Genomic DNA, 19,859 nt, shown 5'->3' with positions numbered 1-19,859 from the left:
CTTCAGTGTCGTCTGTCATGGAGCCCATTAGATTTATGACTGCACAGCCTGATACCCACTGCAGGACATTGTGATAGGTCCACATCAGTTCACATGAATACTGGGCTTCCATAGAAATGCTTAGGTATTGGCCATTAGTAGTGGTGCATCTTAAGGAAATTGTTATTGTTGGCATTATCGTGTGGTTGTGGTGGCTGCCACACACACACATAATGACTATGTAAATAAGCCATCTGTTGTATCAGCAAAAAACCTTTTCTAGGTAATACTTCTCTGTGGAATATTGCAAGTAGTTGCCTAATTGGAAGTTGGTAAGTTGGAAAGGTGTACTGAGACTAGAGTAGGCGCTTTTGTCCCAGAAAACCAAAACAATGAACAAAAAAGCTAAAAGGCCCTATATTGCTTAGAGAAACTGCACAGTTGGGTGGGAATTCTCTGCATTGGCCACTTTCACATTACAGTGTTTTGATCCATTGTTAATCTAAAAATATTGATAAATGCAGCTTCAAAGTATGTGGAAATTAGGGAATTCACTAGCGAGAAAAAACACAGTACAAAGGAGGAATGAAATAAATAAATATAACGACATACATGGTGGCTTTCAGTTGGCCAGCAGCTTAGCATGGTAATGGCTGTCGTGTCGTCCCCCAGCAAAGATGCTTTTCTCCTTTTGGCAAATCAGAATCTGGCCAAAAGGATAAATAACCTTTTTGACCTTTGAGATATCAAAAGCGAAGGACAAACAAGAAAAAAACCCAAATGCAACTATATAGACACTTGTGAAAATGTTCAAACCTGGATATTTCTATTGCTTTTGTTTTATCACAGCGTAGTCACAGTGTAGTCACTACAGGCTGTCACTGTGTGGTCAGCTCTCGGTCTGCTGCAGTGTCACGCTCCACTGGGCTGAGAAGTGTTTGCTGATGTCATGTTTTCTCTAAAGCCACACAGGTCAGCCCCTCAGAACTGCAAGATGTGTTTCAGGAGACCTCCTCCAGCATCTTCCAGATCAACTCCAACGGTAAAAAGACCAACTGAGTGTGCATTTGTCCTTGTGCTCCTGTCCTAACATAAATATTTTGAAACCAAGGACATTTTGGCCAGTCTTTCTCTCTTCAAATGGATTCTAAGCTTATTAGGAATTAAAGTAAGTCAGGGTAAAAGTAGTTTCAGGATTTGTGTTTGGATTGTGGTATACGAGTAGAAGTACTAGGATAAAATTGAGGTTTAGAGTACTTTACGAGATTAAATCTGTAGTTTACGCATGAGACTTGAGTGGTTATTATTTTACAATAGGGTTCAAACCGGTTTAGGTTTTGAGTTAATGGTTATGATCAAAATCAGTACTAGAGTTGGTCTAGAATTAAGACTGTCTGTGGTTAACATGATAATAATACTACTTGTAATAATAGTACTTAGCTTAAATTTAGTGTGAGATTTAAGGATGAGTTTAAGGGCAGCTTATTGTTAATACTAGGTTTAAATTTGAGTTACAGTTCGTTAAATATTGGATAAGTTAAGTTCAGAATTATAGGATATAGGTCTAGGGTTAAATAGTTTTAGAAGTAGTGTTTTCTAATATTTAAATTAATGTTAAGATTTATGGTTCAGGGTTTAGATCATTTTAAGCTGCACTAAATGTAAATCTTTGAATTATGAGCTTGGTATAGGTTTAGTTGTAAATTATTATTTTAAAATTAGGGCTACGGTTAGTTCAAGATTCAGGGTTGAGTTTAGGGTATAATGATTATTGTTAGTACTACAGTAGGTTGGAGGCAAGTTCAGTTTTAGGGGTTAGCAGTAAATTTAAATTTTGTTTTGGGATTCATAAGATTGAAATCAGCACTAAACCCTAAGATAGGGCTTTGATAACTTAAGGATCAATTCTTAATCTTCTTAGTGTCCCACTATTGTTGTCATCCCTCTTTGTGTCTCTTCACCCATTTCACAAAGGATGAAATGTTGTGAGAGGTCCTTTAAACTGCTTTAGATTAGAGTTAAAGTAATCTTAAATTATGATTTTAGTTTAATTAAGGCTTTACTTAGTTTCACAGTAGGGTTACAGAATGAATGGAAGTGCATGAGTGTGGGCGTGTTTGTGAGTCCAGTACACTCTTAATGTTTGTATTCTTCAATTGTTTCTCCAGTTGTCACACTAGAGAAGAATCTTCAGTCACTCGGAACATCTAGAGATACAGCAGAGCTACGACAGAGTCTGTGAGTAACTCACACACCAGTCGTCAAATGCTCAAACATTTCATTTGCTCATTTACTGCACTTGAAGACAAATTTGAGGTATCCACACTTTAACTGAGTTGTCCCACTTCATGACTCGTTATACTTCTACTCTACTACATTGCAGAGATACAAACACAACATATGAAGAACTTTTAAAATGATGAAGCATAATAAGACATGTAATTACCAACCAATATAATGTGCTTAAACAATTAATCAATAAATCAATTAGTTCTTATAAAAATGTGATGAAATGTGAATCATAACTGATTATTTAATAGTTTCACCTTCTCAAATGTGAAGATTTGTGGATTTTCTTTGTCTTAAATTAGAATAAACTTTTTCATTTTGAGGTTTGGGTGGGCTGACATTTGAAGGTGTTACTTAAACCTCAGGATAATTGTGATGGATTTCTCACTTTTTGGTTACAAACCAACCAATACATAGATGAATGTTGATGAATGAAAAAAAATTATTAGCTGCAGCCATATGAAACAGACAAAAAAAAAAAAACTCCTGCTTAAACATTAATGCATTAGTAATTGTATATAATAGGACACTTAATCCATTGGACCCACCATCCATCGGAAGATCCGCAGGGGTCGGGTGCGCTGCCACATGGGTGGCAGTGAAGGTCAGGGACCTCGACGGACCAGACCCGGGCGGCAGAGTCTGGCTCTGGGGACATGGAACGTCACCTCTCTGTGGGGGAAGGAGCCGGAACTTGTGCGGGAGATGGAGCGCTACCAATTAGATCTGGTGGGGCTGACCTCCACGCACAGTCTCGGTTCTGGAACCGTACTCCTTGATAGGGGATGGACACTATTCTTCTCTGGAGTGAGGCGCAAGGCGGGTGTGGGGATACTCACAAGTCCCCGGCCAATATATTACTCATGCAGTGAAAAACAAATGTGTAACTGATAACCGCCGTGATAGTAATCAAGTCAACCTGCTGTAGCGCTGTGAGTCCAGACAGTTGTGATGAGTGGTAACGTAGCTGGTAGAGGTTTGTAATATAAAAACATGTAAAACCTGAGGTGCAAACTTCTTTGTTTTTTTTTCGGACTGTGAGCTGCTCTTTATCAGATGTGCTGATGTAAACGTGTGGATTTGTGGTGAGATTTCTGCCCGAAGTGTTTCCGTTAGTTTCGGTTTCACATGCAACATGCAGTCCCAAACAGAGTTTTTTTTTCTCAACATGTCAGAAAACACAGATATGTGGGAGAGATTCTAAGTTTATAACAGAATTAATATTATTGAATTTATCATTGAGGTGAAAAAGGTGCACATTTCAAGAGATAACTTCCCAAAACAGATTAAATCATGACGTGTTGACTCAGCAGGGATGATATTACATGAGAAAGGTTGATGTACAGGAGAAACATATCTGAAAGCATCCCAGAATGCCTGAGAACTGCACTGCTTTCTATTCTGTTAGAGTTTTATATTTTAAATTGTCACCTGCCGCCTAAATTTTGTGTTTGCCTTTACATAAATAAAAATATTTCCACCATAAATTGGTGCATTGGACATTTCTTAAAAATAGTGTTAAAATCTCGTCTCGATCTCGTGAACCCAATATCGTGTCTCATCTCGTGGGTTAAGTGTCTCGTCACACCCCTATTAGTTACACAAATTATTTAAGTAAGTCACGTGACATTTCTTAAGTTAAAATGAGTCAGCGCTGACTTTTGGTCTCATACGGGACACAAACAGCGGTCCTTCAAGACTGCAGACTTCTTTCTTTGCTCCCATTGTAACTACTACTGCCACTAGAGGTAGCTGCCAAACAATAAACATAAATACGGTTCGTAATAAGATGCTTGCACGGACAACCTATACTGCCGTGTTTTCGGGAGGACGCTTTGGTGTAAGGGCTACATTTATCTCTGCTTTCTAGAAAATTGCTTATTTTCTCTTTGTTTCATCACCCTCTTTCATATTGATTTTTTTTTTTCATTGAGCTGCCAGCAATTACCAGATTCAAGCTGATGACAAAGTGGCCAATTTAAGATGATTGCATCTGTTTAAAATGCATTACATCCCACTGTGTTGGCTGGCATGTCATCAATTCTATTGAACATTTTTTATGATCGCCTTGGAAACTTACTGACAATGCTTGGCTGCTTTTATTTTTAACTGCCCATTTTCCTTCAGCAGTATTGATGGTGGATGCAAACAACACATCCAGTGCCTCTGACTGATGCAAATTACATCCAGCATGATTCTTTGTTTTATTCAGCAGTTCTCAGTGTTTTTCAGGGATTGTTCCAGAAAACAGTCAGGAGGCTTCCTGATTCAAGAATTTAATGGTGACTCATTAACAGAGGCTTTTGTTTTGAACATAATATTTTGCCGTTGCAACCGTTTCCTCTTGTCACCTGTGATGAACGTTAACATGAACTGATTCTTATGACAAAATTTCAAGACACATATCCAACAATTGTAAGATAATAATTATCTGGGTTTCAGGTGAATAGTAAAATTTTCCAATATGGTATAAGCAGATTCCAAGGCTTTTCTAGTCCGACAAGAATAAAATTCCAGACACAAAAACACATAAGACAAGAATATAACAATCGCTTGTACCTCTACAGTGGTTTGGTGACAAAACAAAGCACCCTGCTGATTGAAAGAACCAACCTCGAGAGTTCTTAATGAGGGTATATTCACTGATCTGTCATTTATTTTCTTTGTAAATGTCTATTGACTGGGCTGTTGTTTCATTTTTGAGGGTCTATTGACTGAAATGCTGTTTGAATAAAGCGAGTACCTGTAAGGTCAGCATGAAAATGGTCAGTTTTAAAGACAATTGGCACCAGATGGTGGATATTTCTGCAGCTTCAGTTACACAATACTGAAGTAATGGAGTTGGATGAGATGCCGTATTTTTCCATTCATAATGAAGAAGCTCATTAAAAGGTCCCTTTAGTATGTCTTTTAGAGCATTCAGTCATATCACATGATCCTCATCAGCCGATGTAGTTTGCCCAGTGGTCACGGGATTGTAGATGCTGATCTGATCAAGAAGGTATTTCTCCTACAAAACTTCCAGAGTTACTATTACTATGGTGAGACTGTTTCTAAAGAGTGCACTTTCACCCTTAAAATGTAATTTATCAATTATTACTAATATTTTTCTTATGATTCAAACAGGAGAGTTCCATGTCTATCTAAGCCATATATGTGCTCCAACTATCAGTCATCTAACATTGTCAATGCAGAAAATAAATGACCTTTTACATCCGGAACCCCGGACACCCAAAATAACTTCTCCCAGAGGCGGGGCACACCACAGAGCTGATACGTAGAGACAAACAACCATACACACTCACACTCACAGCTAAGGGCAATTTAGAGTCACCAATTAACATACGTGCATGTCTTTAGACGGTGGGAGGAAGCTGGGGGGAGAACATGTAAACTCCACACTGACAGACCATGTTGCTGCGAGGCCACAGTGCTATTCACTGGGCCACCGCTCTGCCCCTCCGTCACTTGTATGGGCTCAGTGCCCATTAACAGATCACTTATTGAGAAGACTTCTAAATTTCGCAGTATGAAGTGTGAAGAGTGTTATGTTTGGTTTCAGAGGTAGCTGGGACAATAAGTCAAGAGTCAGACCACTTCAATCAATCTGCATTTATACTATGCACCCTACATATATCCTGAATTATGTACATACTGTATTTATAAGGCAAGTCCAATTGGATGCCAACGCCTTTTAGTGGCTGTTTTGGCTACACAATTACAAATAAACGCAGGTCTCAATTAGGGCGTACTCAAACTCAGGCCGGTTGCCTTGTATTGTGCCCAAGCATGATTGCCGCCCCCCGCCCCACTCCCTCGCTGGTCTGCGCTCAGACTGCGCCTAACGATCCGAGCATGTTCACGTCATCACTCCGGTGTTTCCCATACATTGCGTGCAGAGCACATTCGCTCAGCACCTTGTCTCACTCGCTCCCTCTTTCTCTCTCACGAACACTGCTGCACTGTTTATATACAGTCTATGCACACGACATAAAGCTGTCAATGTTGGAGACCCACCTTAAAATAAGTTATGAGCAAGCCTGTAAAGAGCCTAGCTATTAAGGATAGCTATGTTAAGCGTACTGCACAGAGCGATCACACTGGTCAAATGAACTTTGGGGGTTAAACATGCTCGGGCACGGTACGGATTGCATAGTGTGAGTACGACCTTAACACTTTAATAGTAGCCTATTTTCCATCTTTGTTGAGCAAGAGTTTTGTGGGAAAGGAAGGGTTCTATTAATTGAAGTTTCACAGTCCATCCATTACAAGCTTGTCACTGACACATCCATTGGTTATCCTTCCATCAGAGTGGTAGCCTAACATTCACAGTGATGTGTCATACAAGACGACAACAATTATCTTACATACTTGGGTCATCACTTGGGTCACGTGATGACACCTGAGCATTAGGATATGGACTAAAGCTCCTGAAAAAGCTAATAAGTGCAACTTGGGTTTAGAATGTTTTATCAGAGATATGTGTTGCCAAGGTCAACAATAAACCTCCACACTCAAATACCTACTGTAGAGCGTCCTACTATGCTCAGCCCCCAACAGGCTTCACCAATTAATACTTAGGTTTAGGTTATACTGGGGATTGTTAAGGTTGGAAATAAGGGCCATGGTTGGGGTTAAATTCTGCCAGTTCCTATGCTGATGGCAGGATTTGTACGCAGACTGAGGGGAAGTGCTGCCTATGAAGTTTTGATGTGACTGCATGATAACATTTGAAGTGAATGAACCTTTGACTACACTAGATGTTAATCAAGACAGATCATTTTCATTTCATACTCTCTGCTTCCCTCTTCCTGTGCCTTATCCCCTTCATCACCAACTGCAGTAACATACGGACGACTACACTCTCTGATCGCCATCCAGGCACACTGAAAAAGCCATATACATGCATATGCTGCACTATCGTCACACACGTGTTCCTTTGCAAGGAAGACTTGAGTTTTGGGAAATATCCTGTTTGTGCCCGTGATTAGAATGGTAACCCACCATCTGCCTGCGGGTCTTCAGGCAAAAAGCTCAAATCTCATGGTTAATAGAATTTGACCCGCCCCTGTAATCGTGGAAATGCACACGGCAAAAAGTCTAAGTGGATTAATGGCCGGCACCCTCTGAGTGTCATTGTCTTTGTTAGCGCATTAGGCATTCACTGGTTTTCTGGCTGTAACCTGCCAGAGGGCACAGGCTGTGTTTGGAGGAGAGTGCCCCTGACTGACTGACGGCCTTTTTGTAGACACAGTATGCTACAGTACATCATAATGACAGATAGCAAGTGAAACAAATGCTTTGGCAAACAATTGCTTGAACTTGAACTAAAAAAAAATAAAAATTTAACTAGTTTAGTAACTAAGTATGGTATTTTCATACATTTGAGGTATGTGTACTGTTACTTCTTCTCCATTACATTTCAGAAACAAAAATTGTACTTTAATCAGATTAATATTTTACACAGGGCAAATTTCTTCATTCTATCATACTATCTTTTGTCAGTTTTTGAGACCTTAAAGTCTTATTTTCTTGAAAGAAAATAATTTCCATTGCAGTAATATAAGTGCATTCTGATATTAGAAGTCAACTGATCTGATCTACTCGAATACGTCTTCCACAAGTTAACATTACCACCACTCTCTTTAAACCAGGTCTTTTTAAATATGTGCTCAAATTTCTGATAGAAGTATATAGCTGCTAAAAACAGAAGGGGTTTTATTGCAATGTATTATATTTTCTTGAGGAATTTCACAACATTTTGAAGTTTATACCTGACATTCATACATTGTTACTGCAATTACTGCTCTGAATATATATATATATATATATATAAGTGTAGGGAGTAGGTAATATATGCGAGAGTAGTTCTTTCAAGAAAATTCCTTTGGAACTGGTTATAAATTAACTAAATGTCTTATGAATTAACTGTCTACAATACTTTAATGTAATGTTATAATTCAGTAAATTGGCAATTACAATATATTATATAGTTCTTTTACATTGTTCAATGGGAAATTTTTATAAATTTTTGGTAAGGTATGACATATACTTGTACTGTGTCATGTTCATGTCATATCAGAGTTACTGTAAGGTGACTTGTAAATAACATTCATATCAATATCTAAGTTGTAATCAGAATCAGCTTGATTTGCCAGGTATGTGTACACGCGAGGAATTTGACTCTGGATTGTACGTTGCTCACGATGTGCTTACTTATACAATAATAAAATCAGACACAGGCTACAGTATAGAGAACACATATACACACTATAAACTAAACAAAAGCTAGAAAATAATTACCTCGCGACCCTGTATGCAGGATAAGCGGTTGACGATGGATGGAAACTAATTATAACTGGGAACTAATTTTTCAAAATCCTATGATTTGTCGGACTTGATGGTGTCGCCATCTGTTGGACTGAATCAGTGGCGCTGGAAATGGCTAAAATTAGACAATTTCATATTTTCTCTTTCTTAAAAGACTGTAATAAAGTTGCTGAAATACTCTGCTCTCTAACAATAGGCCATTCTTGACTACTGAGCCAATCACTCGTGAATCCAATGGTTTTATTGGTTTTGAGGCACTAACTTCACTGCCCTTCTTACACCCACTGGATCGTAAAGCATGTTCATGAAATCATTAATGAAGTTCAACTGACTGATTTGCTAAAACTTTCTAAAAGTTAGAATTGTTTCTTCTTTCCAGGATTACATTTTGACACATTTCTATTGATCTGTCAACTCTGTACTGTTTTATGATGTTTGTGATTCCAGTTTATTCCAGTCAAGTAGCTCATCAGCTATTAGCTATTAATTTCACTGTGTTTCTTTTGTTAAGGAACAAAATGTTGTGTCAGACAGATTAAAGTGTCAGTAAACAAACTCAGAATTTGACTACGTTGCCGCGTGTGCTGCCAGAAATAAACTAATTTCCCAATTATAAAAACACAAAGCTGATGAGGTGTGAAGTTTATCATTCCATAAACCAACATAAGCCAGCATTTATGTCTGAAAAAAGAAGAATGTGTGGGGAGAAACTATCAACAGAATAGAGAAAAGTTAGAAAGCGGCGTTGTTGTAGTTATCCTGTTTGTTAGTTTGTATCATGTCAATTTCCACCTTCTGTCATTTTGCACTAATTAATTATAAAAAATAATGGAGAAAGGCTATGAAAACCTTTTCCTGTAACCTAATTAGACATATGTTATTAGAGTATGTTACTTCCACATATTGATATCATCACTGTGTGCTACGGTGGTAATATTGCAATGGTGTAAGGCAAAGCCAGTGATAAGAGACTGAATAATTGTTCACCACATAAAAAAAGTCAGAGAATTTACATTAACTATATTTTTCAGTTACCTAAATTAAAGAAATTAGCATAAACATCAAAACCACTGCATTAAAAACCCTATTATATATATACACATTTATGGTTGTCATAGCAAAGCAACATGCTTTTTGGCATCTATATGAAGAGGTGCTGTGGATTGAAACATTTGGGAACCTCAACAGTAATGTTCTGATATTTCTCTCATACAATATCAGGATGATATCATATTATAGAGAGACTGTCTGTGTCTATCCAGAGGCTTCCCACATACTTGGGAAGAATATATGTTCAATATTAGACGGTCCCCACAAAATAAATAAATGCGTCGTCATCGTCGTCTTCCTGCAAAAGCTCTTGGGGAGGGTGTCAGAGTGGATGGTTGAGTCAACAAAGTCGGCAACTTTAACGAGGAAGTCATTTTTTTGGTATTTTGGTGCATAATAATAATCATCATGATCATAAAAAGTAGTAAAATACCCAAGACTTATACATAAAACAAAAATGTACAATAAAAAATGACAGATATAATTGTTTTTAAAATATAAATAGCTGTACAGTGTTTTAAAAGAATAGGATGGAATGTGCAAAATACCTGGGTGTGCAGAATTTAGCTCAACTGCTGTGCCAAAATACAACCTCACATTGCCACTTTGACCTATTTTGTCATTCCCACAACAAATATACCCACAATTGTGGACCAGAGCAAAATTGTGAACAATAGTGGACAGAGGTCTCAGAGAACTAGTAATTATTGGAATGTGTAATCACTTCACAACTGTATAAGAAATTCCTAGAAAGCAGAGGAATCAACATTCATCACAAACTCAGAAGAAGTCAGTTAGAAATTTCAAAGCCATATTTTCAGACTCCGATCATGACTGTGCGTATACACGCCTCTCCACCTCGTCCTCCTCCACTCTTACACAACAAGCAGGCCTCACTCTGCCTCTCAAACCCACGTTAATGCACCACTCTCATACAGCCATGTGTATGTGCGAACTAACAGTAGGTGTATATTCGGTTGGAGAATCACATTTAAATGTCAGATGGATTTTAAAACTGCAGCTGTGTGTGCGCACGTGTGTGTGTTCATATGGGTATAATCTTTACGGTGTTGGTGATCTGGGAATAAAACTCTACTTTCCTGTTGCTCTCAGTGGAAGTCTCTTTAGATAAGCCCCTGAAATACGTCCCTGTTAATGAAAATATATAATGTCAAGTGTGGTTTGGATCAGGCGCTGCATCAGCATGTCAGGCACGTTGCAATTTTTTCTTGTACACAAGCCCAGTTACGTTCATTGTTACTTAGATGCATTATGTGTATCCTTGAGGCCTAACAAAGATGATGAATGCATTTCCTTCCAGATAAAACATTTACAAAACTGATTTTCATCTGTGCATGGCTGTTTATTCTTGAACTTATGTGGCGCATTGCCATTGGCATTCAGAGGAATGGCGTGAACCTGAGGAAACCTCATATATACACACTAGTTCAGCTCTTAAGGTGGCTTGTCTTGACACAAATGACAGTTCTATTTACCATCATACCGGATGATTTGAGCAGCTGATTAAAACTGTGCTGTGTTTGAGACACATTCATGCATTTGTTTATTATTCCATTCCATAAGTAGAATTACTTTTTACAAAGCATAGCTGTTGTTATCATTGTGACGTCATCTGGCCTGTATAGCAAATAACATTGTCTTAACATTGGCAGCAGATGCCTCCTGCATTGGAATGAATTCATTACAAAATCAAGGTCATGCCTTTTCAACTTACAAATATGTTCTTTTTATTGAAAAGGACACAATTACTGATTATTCATATATAGTAGGAATATTCTTTCATTAAACACGAAAGATTTACTGACATTTATTTATAACCACAGATTCTATGGTTTAATAGAGGGTCACTAAGTCATTAGTAAAGGGTGCTGAGTTTGTCACTTCATAATAAGCGATTGAGTCTTGTATTTAATGTATTTAGAAGTGTTAGTAAGTTATAAATAGAGGGCTACTCCACTGTAACTAACTGTTTGAGAATTGGTGTTGACACATCTTTATTGTTATTTTGAAGACTGGTTTTGTTGAACTGTTGCTATACTGATGTAGATGTATATACGGATGTTGCTAAAAATGTGTCCACACCATGTATATCAATCAGGATTTGTTGAATTTGCATCTGAGTGAATGTAAACAGTAGCAACCACATGATAATATGAAAGTTTCATCTTCACAATAAACAGTCTGACATTAAAGTCCATCTTGACTGCTTTCGAGCACTAAGCACATCGATGTAAAACACTTCCTCTCATCTTGCCGGAGTCTTGCGCTGACATCTCGGAACATGGACCACCTGCCGAGTGCTTGGGGCAGGTCTCTGTAACGATGTGGGCACAACAGTCTTGAATCCAAAAACCCCGTCATGTTTTTGCAATTAAGCTGGAAAAAACAGATAAAAAACAGAAGTGTAGAGATGTTCGAAGGAGATACCGGCTGCTGCTTCTACCCACGCTGCCGGTTGCCATAGCATATATCTTCTACAGTACCATACTGAGAATATAAAGTGGAGTGCTGCCTTGAAATTACACTGAAGAGCTATTTTCTCCAGCTATGGCTGACAAGCCAATATCATTTTCAGTAGTATCTTTATGATGCTGGATTGTGGGTATTTTCCAACCCTAGTGTTGTTACTGACACAGCAACAAGAGCACAGACCAAACACAACGTAGGTGATGGTTACAGGTCTTGTCATATTTATGGTTCAAGAGCGATCTGTGCTTCTATGGGTCAGTGTCACGGCAGACATCGTTGTAGTGGTCTTAGGTGAGAGAAGGCAAGGAAATAAAATGCAATTTTTTTGATGGGACTCCAAGGAGCTGTCCAAGCTGCTGCATCATTTGCCACTGTGACACACAACATGGAATATATTTCAATAAGGGGACCTAAACCTCCATACAGAAGAGTCACACTTTGATTATGTTTAGGCACTAAAACTACTTTCAGTAAAAGATTTCAGTTACATCACTGACATAACCTATGTTCATTTACATAACCAACCTAAAAGAAATCATTTACTTTTAGTTCCACAAAGTCTCCTTGGCTAAAGTCCTGTGTTTGTTTGTTATCAGAGCCCAGTATAAGCGCCACGATATCCTGTAAAGCCCTGAAACTATGATTGCAGTCAGAACAGCACCCCTCACCACCACCACAGTGTCATCCCCACACCCTACCCACTCCATCCTTCACACCTCCCCCTGCAGCCAGCTGCTTCCAGACTCCTCAGTTCTCCTTCACCAGGGCCAACCAGACCTCAAAGGAATACCAAACACAGAGCAGGCAGGAGAAACACACAGCAGAGGTGACTGATTGAAATTCACAGTGTGAGCAATTCCAATCTTTTGCATGCCGTTTCTGGGTGCCTGGCTCTCGAGCTAGTTGTGGGGGAAGAGTGTGACGAGCAGATGTATCACTGTGCGGTGATACTGCAGAGGTCTTCTCAGGGGTGCTCAGTAGTGGGCGAACTCCTATTGTTTGGTAACAGTGGGGCAGTGGTGGGCGGGGCTTCCACTGACTCATGGATGATCCATCAGAGCTCATCAGCACTGAAGCACAGCTCAGATTGTATTTTTAGACTGCAACTTTTGAAGGATTCCCTTTGCTACTTCTACCTACTTAACATAATTTTCCATCTGTTTATAGAAAGTTGCTGTTGACAGACTGTACAACCATTAAGCCATATTTAAGGTACATTAGGTTTTCTACAAGTAGTACAGTTTTCTACTATGCGGTGAGGTGACTTTTGGCATAGCAGGAGCAGTCACAATTGTTCCTATACACAGTTGTTGAAGAGATAGCTGTAAAACAATGGACGAGTTCTAGGTATTAAAAACACTTGATGGGATTCTTTGAAAATCATATTTAAGCCTCTAATAAAAAGTCTCAAAGAGCTGTGTCAGTTAACAATCTTCATGCGATTCATGTGGGTGGGGAGTTAGCCGCTCAGTCAGAGGCGGACTGTAATGCTGATGCTCTATAGGCCCCAAAATGCAGACCCAGCGGGGTCCAGGTTCCAGTCCAGTATGATCCAATGTTTTTGGAGTGTGACCCATTCTAGGTAATAAAAGTCACGATATCTGGACCTCTGCCACACAGATTTTAACCACTTTTTATGTGTCTCACAAGTACCCCAATTTATATAAGTACAACATTAATCTCTGTAGTTCATAAAGGCTCAGAAGTGTGTCACGAGGCTTGACAATGGTCAAAAAGATGATGAGAACATTTTAACACCGTTTTGAAGAAATATTAAATGTTGAAATATATGAATGGGGGGGGGGTCGGGGGGGCACACAGAGGTACAGACAGTAAAGGTGATGTTGCTATAGATTAAATGAAAAATACTATAGATATGTATAGTAATGTTAATGATGATAATCGTAATGTTAATGATTATAGTAACAATAATTGTTGTAGCAGAGGGTGTCGAGCAGGAACACGGGAGCAGCAGGTGACCCGCAACCACAGATCCAGACTCCACAGCTCCAGAGCCAGAAAACCTGCAGGAAGTGATAGGAGGAGAGAGGAGAGGGACGAGAAAGCACAAGACTACCGGAAAGGGGAGAAGTTGTGTTAGTAACATGCAATAATGGGATGAGGCTGCATACAGAGGGAGAGGAGCTCAGTGCATCATGGGAAGTCCCCCGGCAGTCTAGGCCTATAGCAGCATAACTAAGGGATGGTTCAGGACTCACCTGAGCCAGCCCTAACTATAAGCTTTATCAAAGAGGAAAGTCTTAAGCCTACTCTTAAATGTGGAGATGGGGTCTGCCTCCTGAACCCAAACTGGAACCTGGTTCTACAGGAGAGGAGCTTGATAGCTGAACGCTCTGGCTCCCATTCTACTTTTGGAGACTCTAGGAACCACAAGTAACCCTGCATTCTGGGAGCGCAGTGCTCTGGTGGGGTAGCAAGGTACTATGAGCTTTTTAAGATAAGATGGTGCTTACTGGAAGCCAATGCAGAGAAGCTAAGACAGGAGAAATGTGATCTCTTTTCCTGGTTCCTGTCAGAACACGTGCTGCAGCATTCTGGATCAGCTGAAGAGTCTTAACGGACTTTTTCTAGCAGCCTGATAATAACGAATTGCAGTAATCCAGCCTAGATGTAACAAATGCATGGACTAGTTTTTCCTGCATCATTTTTAGACAGAATATTCCTGATTTTCGCAATATTACGTAGGTGAAAAAAGGCGGTCCTTGAAATTTGCTTAATGTGAGACTTAAACGACATGTCCTGATCAAAGATAACTCCAAGATTCCTCACAGTGGTGCTGGAGGCCAGGGCGATTCCATCAAGGGAAACTATATCTTTAGATAATGCGTCATGGAGGTGCTTGGGCCCCAGAACAATAACACTCAGTTTTATCTGAGTTTAACATTAAAAAATTACAGGTCATCCAGGTTTTAACATCCTGAAGGCACATTTGAAGTTTAGCTAACTGATGAGTTTCATCTGGCGTGATCGATAGATATAACTGAGTATCATCTGCATAACAATGAAAGTTTATGGAATATTTCCTGATAATATTGCCTAAGGGAAGCATATATAAAGTGAAGAGGATTGGTCCGAGGACAGATCCTTGAGGAACTCCATGACTAACTTGTACAAACTGAAATCGATCTGATAAATAGGATCTGATGGTCAGTGGTATCAAATGCAGCACTAAGATCTAATAAAACCAGTACAGAGACAAGTCCTTTGTCTGATGCAATAAGGAGGTCATAATTTTCACCAGTGCTGTCTCTGTGCTATGATGAGCTCTAAATCCTGACTGAAAATCCTCAAATAAACTATTGCTCTGTAGAAAGTCACACAGCTGTTTAGCAACTGCTTTCTCCAAGATCTTAGAGAGAAATGGAAGGTTAGATATAGGTCTATAGTTGGCTAAAACATCTGGATCAAGTTTGGGCTTTTTCAGAAAAGGTTTAATCACAGCTACTTTAAAGTACTGTGGTACATAGCCTGTTGATAGAGATAGATTGATCATATCTAGTATAGAAGTGCTAACTAACGGTAAAACTTCTTTAAGCAAATTAGTCGGGATGGGGTCTAAGAGGCAGGTTGATGGTTTAGATGAAGAAATTATTGAAGTTAGTTGGTAAAGGTTGAGGGAAGCAAAACAGTCTAAACATATATCTGGTTCTACAGCTGTTTCTAAGGTTCTTGAGTTTAGAGATAAGTTGGTGCCAGTTAAGGGCAGGTCTAGTTTAGGTTTAGAGCTGATTAGTAGGCTAGAGTCGTAGATAGCTGCAACTCCACCTCCTCGGCCTGTGCCTCGAGGGATGTGAGTATTAATATGACTGGGAGGGGTGGATTTAGGCTAACATATTCTCCATCACCCAGCCAGGTTTCAGTAAGACAAAATAAATCAATATCATAATCTGATATTAGTTCATTTACTAGTACACCTTTAGAAGAGACAGATCTGATGTTTAAGAATCCACATTTAATTTTCCTATTCGTTTGCACTATTGCACTTGTGGTTTTAATTTATGAGGTATTTATGTACAGCTCCTCTTCTGTTTACCTTTGATTTAAATAATTTCGATGGTGGGGGGGACAGACACCGTCACTAAAGGGTTTTCACTAAGTAACTCCCGAAATGGAGGAGCAGAGAAGTGTGTTAGACTGCGACTCTGCCTCCTGGTCTCAACTCTGGGTTGTCATGGGTTTGGTCCACTAATAAACCACCTCGACAACGAGCGGCAGAATGACGAATAACTGAACATCTGGCACACCGAGCAGGAGAAAGTAGGAGAGCGAGAAGGAGACGCCATCGCTAGCTGCTGAGCTAAAGTCGCTAACAACTAAGCTAAAGTAGTGTAGCATTAGCTACAACTTTTGAACAACTATGAGATTGAACAGCAGTCACTAAAAGATGGAAAGAACTGTGAGTGCTTAGGCAAAATTACTGTAAATGACACCTATGTTTACCCTATAAGTTGGTTGCAACAATAAAAACAAGGTTACATATTCATCATGGTTCATGAGTGGGATTCTGTCATGGTGGGGGCAACTATTTGAATGACTCGATGATTGTGTGATGCATTAAAAAGGTGTTTCTAAAATCAAAGTCTCCATATGTTTCACATTGTGCATCACAGCAAGACATTCACATTCAGTTCTATTTGTCAGTCCTCCATATCCCTAATGCAGAGTGCCAACCGTACAGTCTGTACTCCGCTGTGTAATTTTGGTGGGTAACGTGGTGGAGCATTAGCTGGCTGTGATTTCAAAGTAATCCTTCATGTTGTGAAGACATGTGATGCGTCATCGTTTAGCTGTGAAGCTAAACGATGACACATCAGACTGAGGTTTAGCACTTGTTAATCTTTCTGCTGTGTGTGCGCACACACATTCAGTCAGAGACTGGTGTGTCTGGGAGCAGAATGCATTCCTGATCATGCAGCATTCTTTACTGTAATGCCTGCTCATATAGGCAAATTACAGTATGTACAATACTTAGCCCAGGAGAAGTTAGCCAAGTAAGTAAAATACAAAACTCCATTCTTTGGAATGTTCAATTTATATTATAACTGATCTCAAGCACATACAGATTTTCCATCACCTTATAGCTGTGATGTAAGACAGCGTTCTGGCTATTTAAAGCCTTAAATAGTGATTAGATTATAAGTGTAAAACTTCTTCACATAGAAGACACTATTTCTGTCTGTTATGACTTTGGCCTGGGAGACACACTGGCTGCAGTCCAATTTAATTATTTCCTTACAGTAAAACTTTTATTTCTAGCAGCAAAATTAACTTCTACCCTGTCTACTTCCCTGACTCTTCCACTCTTTAACCCTGCTCTGCACAGATAGGATGTTGATGTTTTTCAGGTATTTTCCACTGTGACACTTTGGCTTTTTTCCACAACAGACACAGAATTATAGTGACATGCTCCTTCTAGCCCCAGTGCACTATGTTCTGTCTGCTCCTCCTGCTACCAGCTAAACGTAGATCAATATTTGAGTAGGGTATGCAGCAGCCGAAGTGTGTTTGTGTGGCTGCCTATCTCTGTGGGGCAGCCTGTTGTAGTGTCAAGTTTGGAGGATGGGAGCCGGCCTTTGGGGGAAGCGAGGCTCCTGTAAGCCTGTCAGCATGACCTGACAGCATAGATATTTAATAACTGTCTTAACCCTGACTTTCAGCGGATATGCTGGAGAGTTATGAATATGGCTGCACCTTCAACCTTTCATCCTGGCAGAGTAAAAACAGAGAGGATTTGGCTGTGTTTCACTATACACCTGCTTCAGACAGCTGTTAGCACTCAGTCACTCAGCTGGTCAAATGTAATCTCAGCCATACATACCTGATAGAAAGGCTAGCCCAAAGAGTCCTGCAAAGGTTAGCTTTTTTATTTATTTATTTTTAAGATGTAGTGTTGTACTTTTTTGGCAAAAATATCTTTCCAGTGATTTCCCAAGGTTCCCAAAATGCCCAATGTCAAATCCACTTAAGGGTGAAAACTCATTTCTTTTAATTAAAGTTGGTAGTAGGAGCATAAATCTAGATAGCTAGCTTTGTACCTGATTGACAGTAAGGTTCGGGTCATGGTAGAAAATAACCAGTGTGGAAAGTAGTTTGGTTTTAGTTAGGCAAAAGTGTTTATTACAACACTGGAAGGTAGAATGAAAAGATGGAGAAGGGATAACAGGATATTGTTTAAAATATGGGTATTATGGTGCACATTTCCAGATCTCTGTTCATGGAAGACTTTCATTGTGTTTTGTACTTGGTTTTACATGTAAAAAGTGACATTGTTGTGTCTGTTAGCCCAAGTGCACAATACAGACTAAAGCGTTACTAAATGGTCTGTAATTTTATAGTGCTTTTCTAGTCTCCCGACCATTCATGCACTTTCACATTTGCACACTGATGGCAGAGGCTAAGGTGCCAACTGCTCATCAGAGACAGAAATGAACATTTACCAGGTGCTGGTCATATAATTACAATATCAAAAAGTTGATTTATTTCAGTAATTCCATTCAAAAAGTGAAACTTGTATAATGTATACATTCATTCTACACAGACTGATATATTTCAAGTGTTTATTTCATTTAATTGTGATGATTAAAAAATGACAACTAATGAAAATCCCAAATTCAGTACCTCCAAAAATTAGAATATTACTTAAGACCAATGCAAAAAAAGGATTTTTAGAAATGTTGGCCAACTGAAAAGTATGAGCTTGTACAGCACTCAGTACTTAGTTGGGGCTCTTTTTGCCTGAATTACTGCAGCAATGCGGCGTGGCATGGAGTCGATCGGTCTGTGGCACTGCTCAGGTGTTATGAGAGCCCAGGTTGCTCTGATAGTGGCCTTCAGCTCTTCTGCAATGTTGGGTCTGGCGTATCGCATCTTCCTCTTCACAATACCCCATAGATTTTCTGTAGGGTTAAGGTCAGGCGAGTTTGCTAGCCAATTAAGAACAGGGATACCATGGTCCTTAAACCAGGTACTGGTAGTTTTGGCACTGTGTGCAGGTGCCAAGTCCTGTTGGAAAATGAAATCTGCATCTCCATAAAGTTGGTCAGCAGCAGGAAGCATGAAGTGCTCTAAAACTTCCTGGTAGACGGCTGCGTTGACCTTGGACCTCAGAAAACACAGTGGACATGGCACCCCAAACCATCACTGACTGTGGAAACTTTACACTGGACTTCAAGCAACGTGGATTCTGTGGCTCTCCTCTCTTCCTCCAGACTCTGGGACCTTGATTTCCAAAGGAAATGCAAATTTACTTTCATCAGAGAACATAACTTTGGACCACTCAGCAGCAGTCCAGTCCTTTTTGTCTTTAGCCCAGGAGAGACGCTTCTGACGCTGTGTCTTGTTCAAGAGTGGCTTGACACAAGGAATGCGACAGCTGAAACCCATGTCTTGCATACGTCTGTGCGTGGTGGTTCTTGAAGCACTGACTCCAGCTGCAGTCCACTCTTTGTGAATCTCCCCCACATTTTTGAATGGGTTTTGTTTCACAATCCTCTCCAGGGTGCGGTTATCCCTATTGCTTGTACACTTTTTTCTACCACATCTTTTCCTTCCCTTCGCCTCTCTATTAATGTGCTTGGACACAGAGCTCTGTGAACAGCCAGCACTCTTTAGCAATGACCTTTTGTGTCTTGCCCTCCTTGTGCAAGGTGTCAATGGTCGTCTTTTGGACAGCTGTCAAGTCAGCAGTCTTCCCCATGATT

General features: G+C 39.6%; 1 protein-coding gene across 1 annotated transcript in view; it reads left to right on the top strand.

Annotated features, from left to right (window-relative positions):
* Window positions 1-19,859, top strand: part of tsnare1 (T-SNARE Domain Containing 1) — a 187,238-nt gene that overhangs the window by 70,306 nt on the left and 97,073 nt on the right. The window contains exons 3-4 of the mRNA XM_046045292.1: window positions 944-1,021; window positions 2,148-2,217. Of these exons, the coding sequence (XP_045901248.1) occupies window positions 944-1,021; window positions 2,148-2,217 (148 nt within the window). The remainder of the gene's footprint in view (window positions 1-943; window positions 1,022-2,147; window positions 2,218-19,859) is intronic.

Source organism: Micropterus dolomieu, linkage group LG03 (genome assembly GCF_021292245.1).
Source record: "Micropterus dolomieu isolate WLL.071019.BEF.003 ecotype Adirondacks linkage group LG03, ASM2129224v1, whole genome shotgun sequence".
Taxonomy (NCBI): Eukaryota; Metazoa; Chordata; class Actinopteri; order Centrarchiformes; family Centrarchidae; genus Micropterus; species Micropterus dolomieu.
The sequence above is the reverse complement of the archived record's forward strand: the minus strand, read 5'-3'. Positions and strand labels throughout refer to the sequence as shown.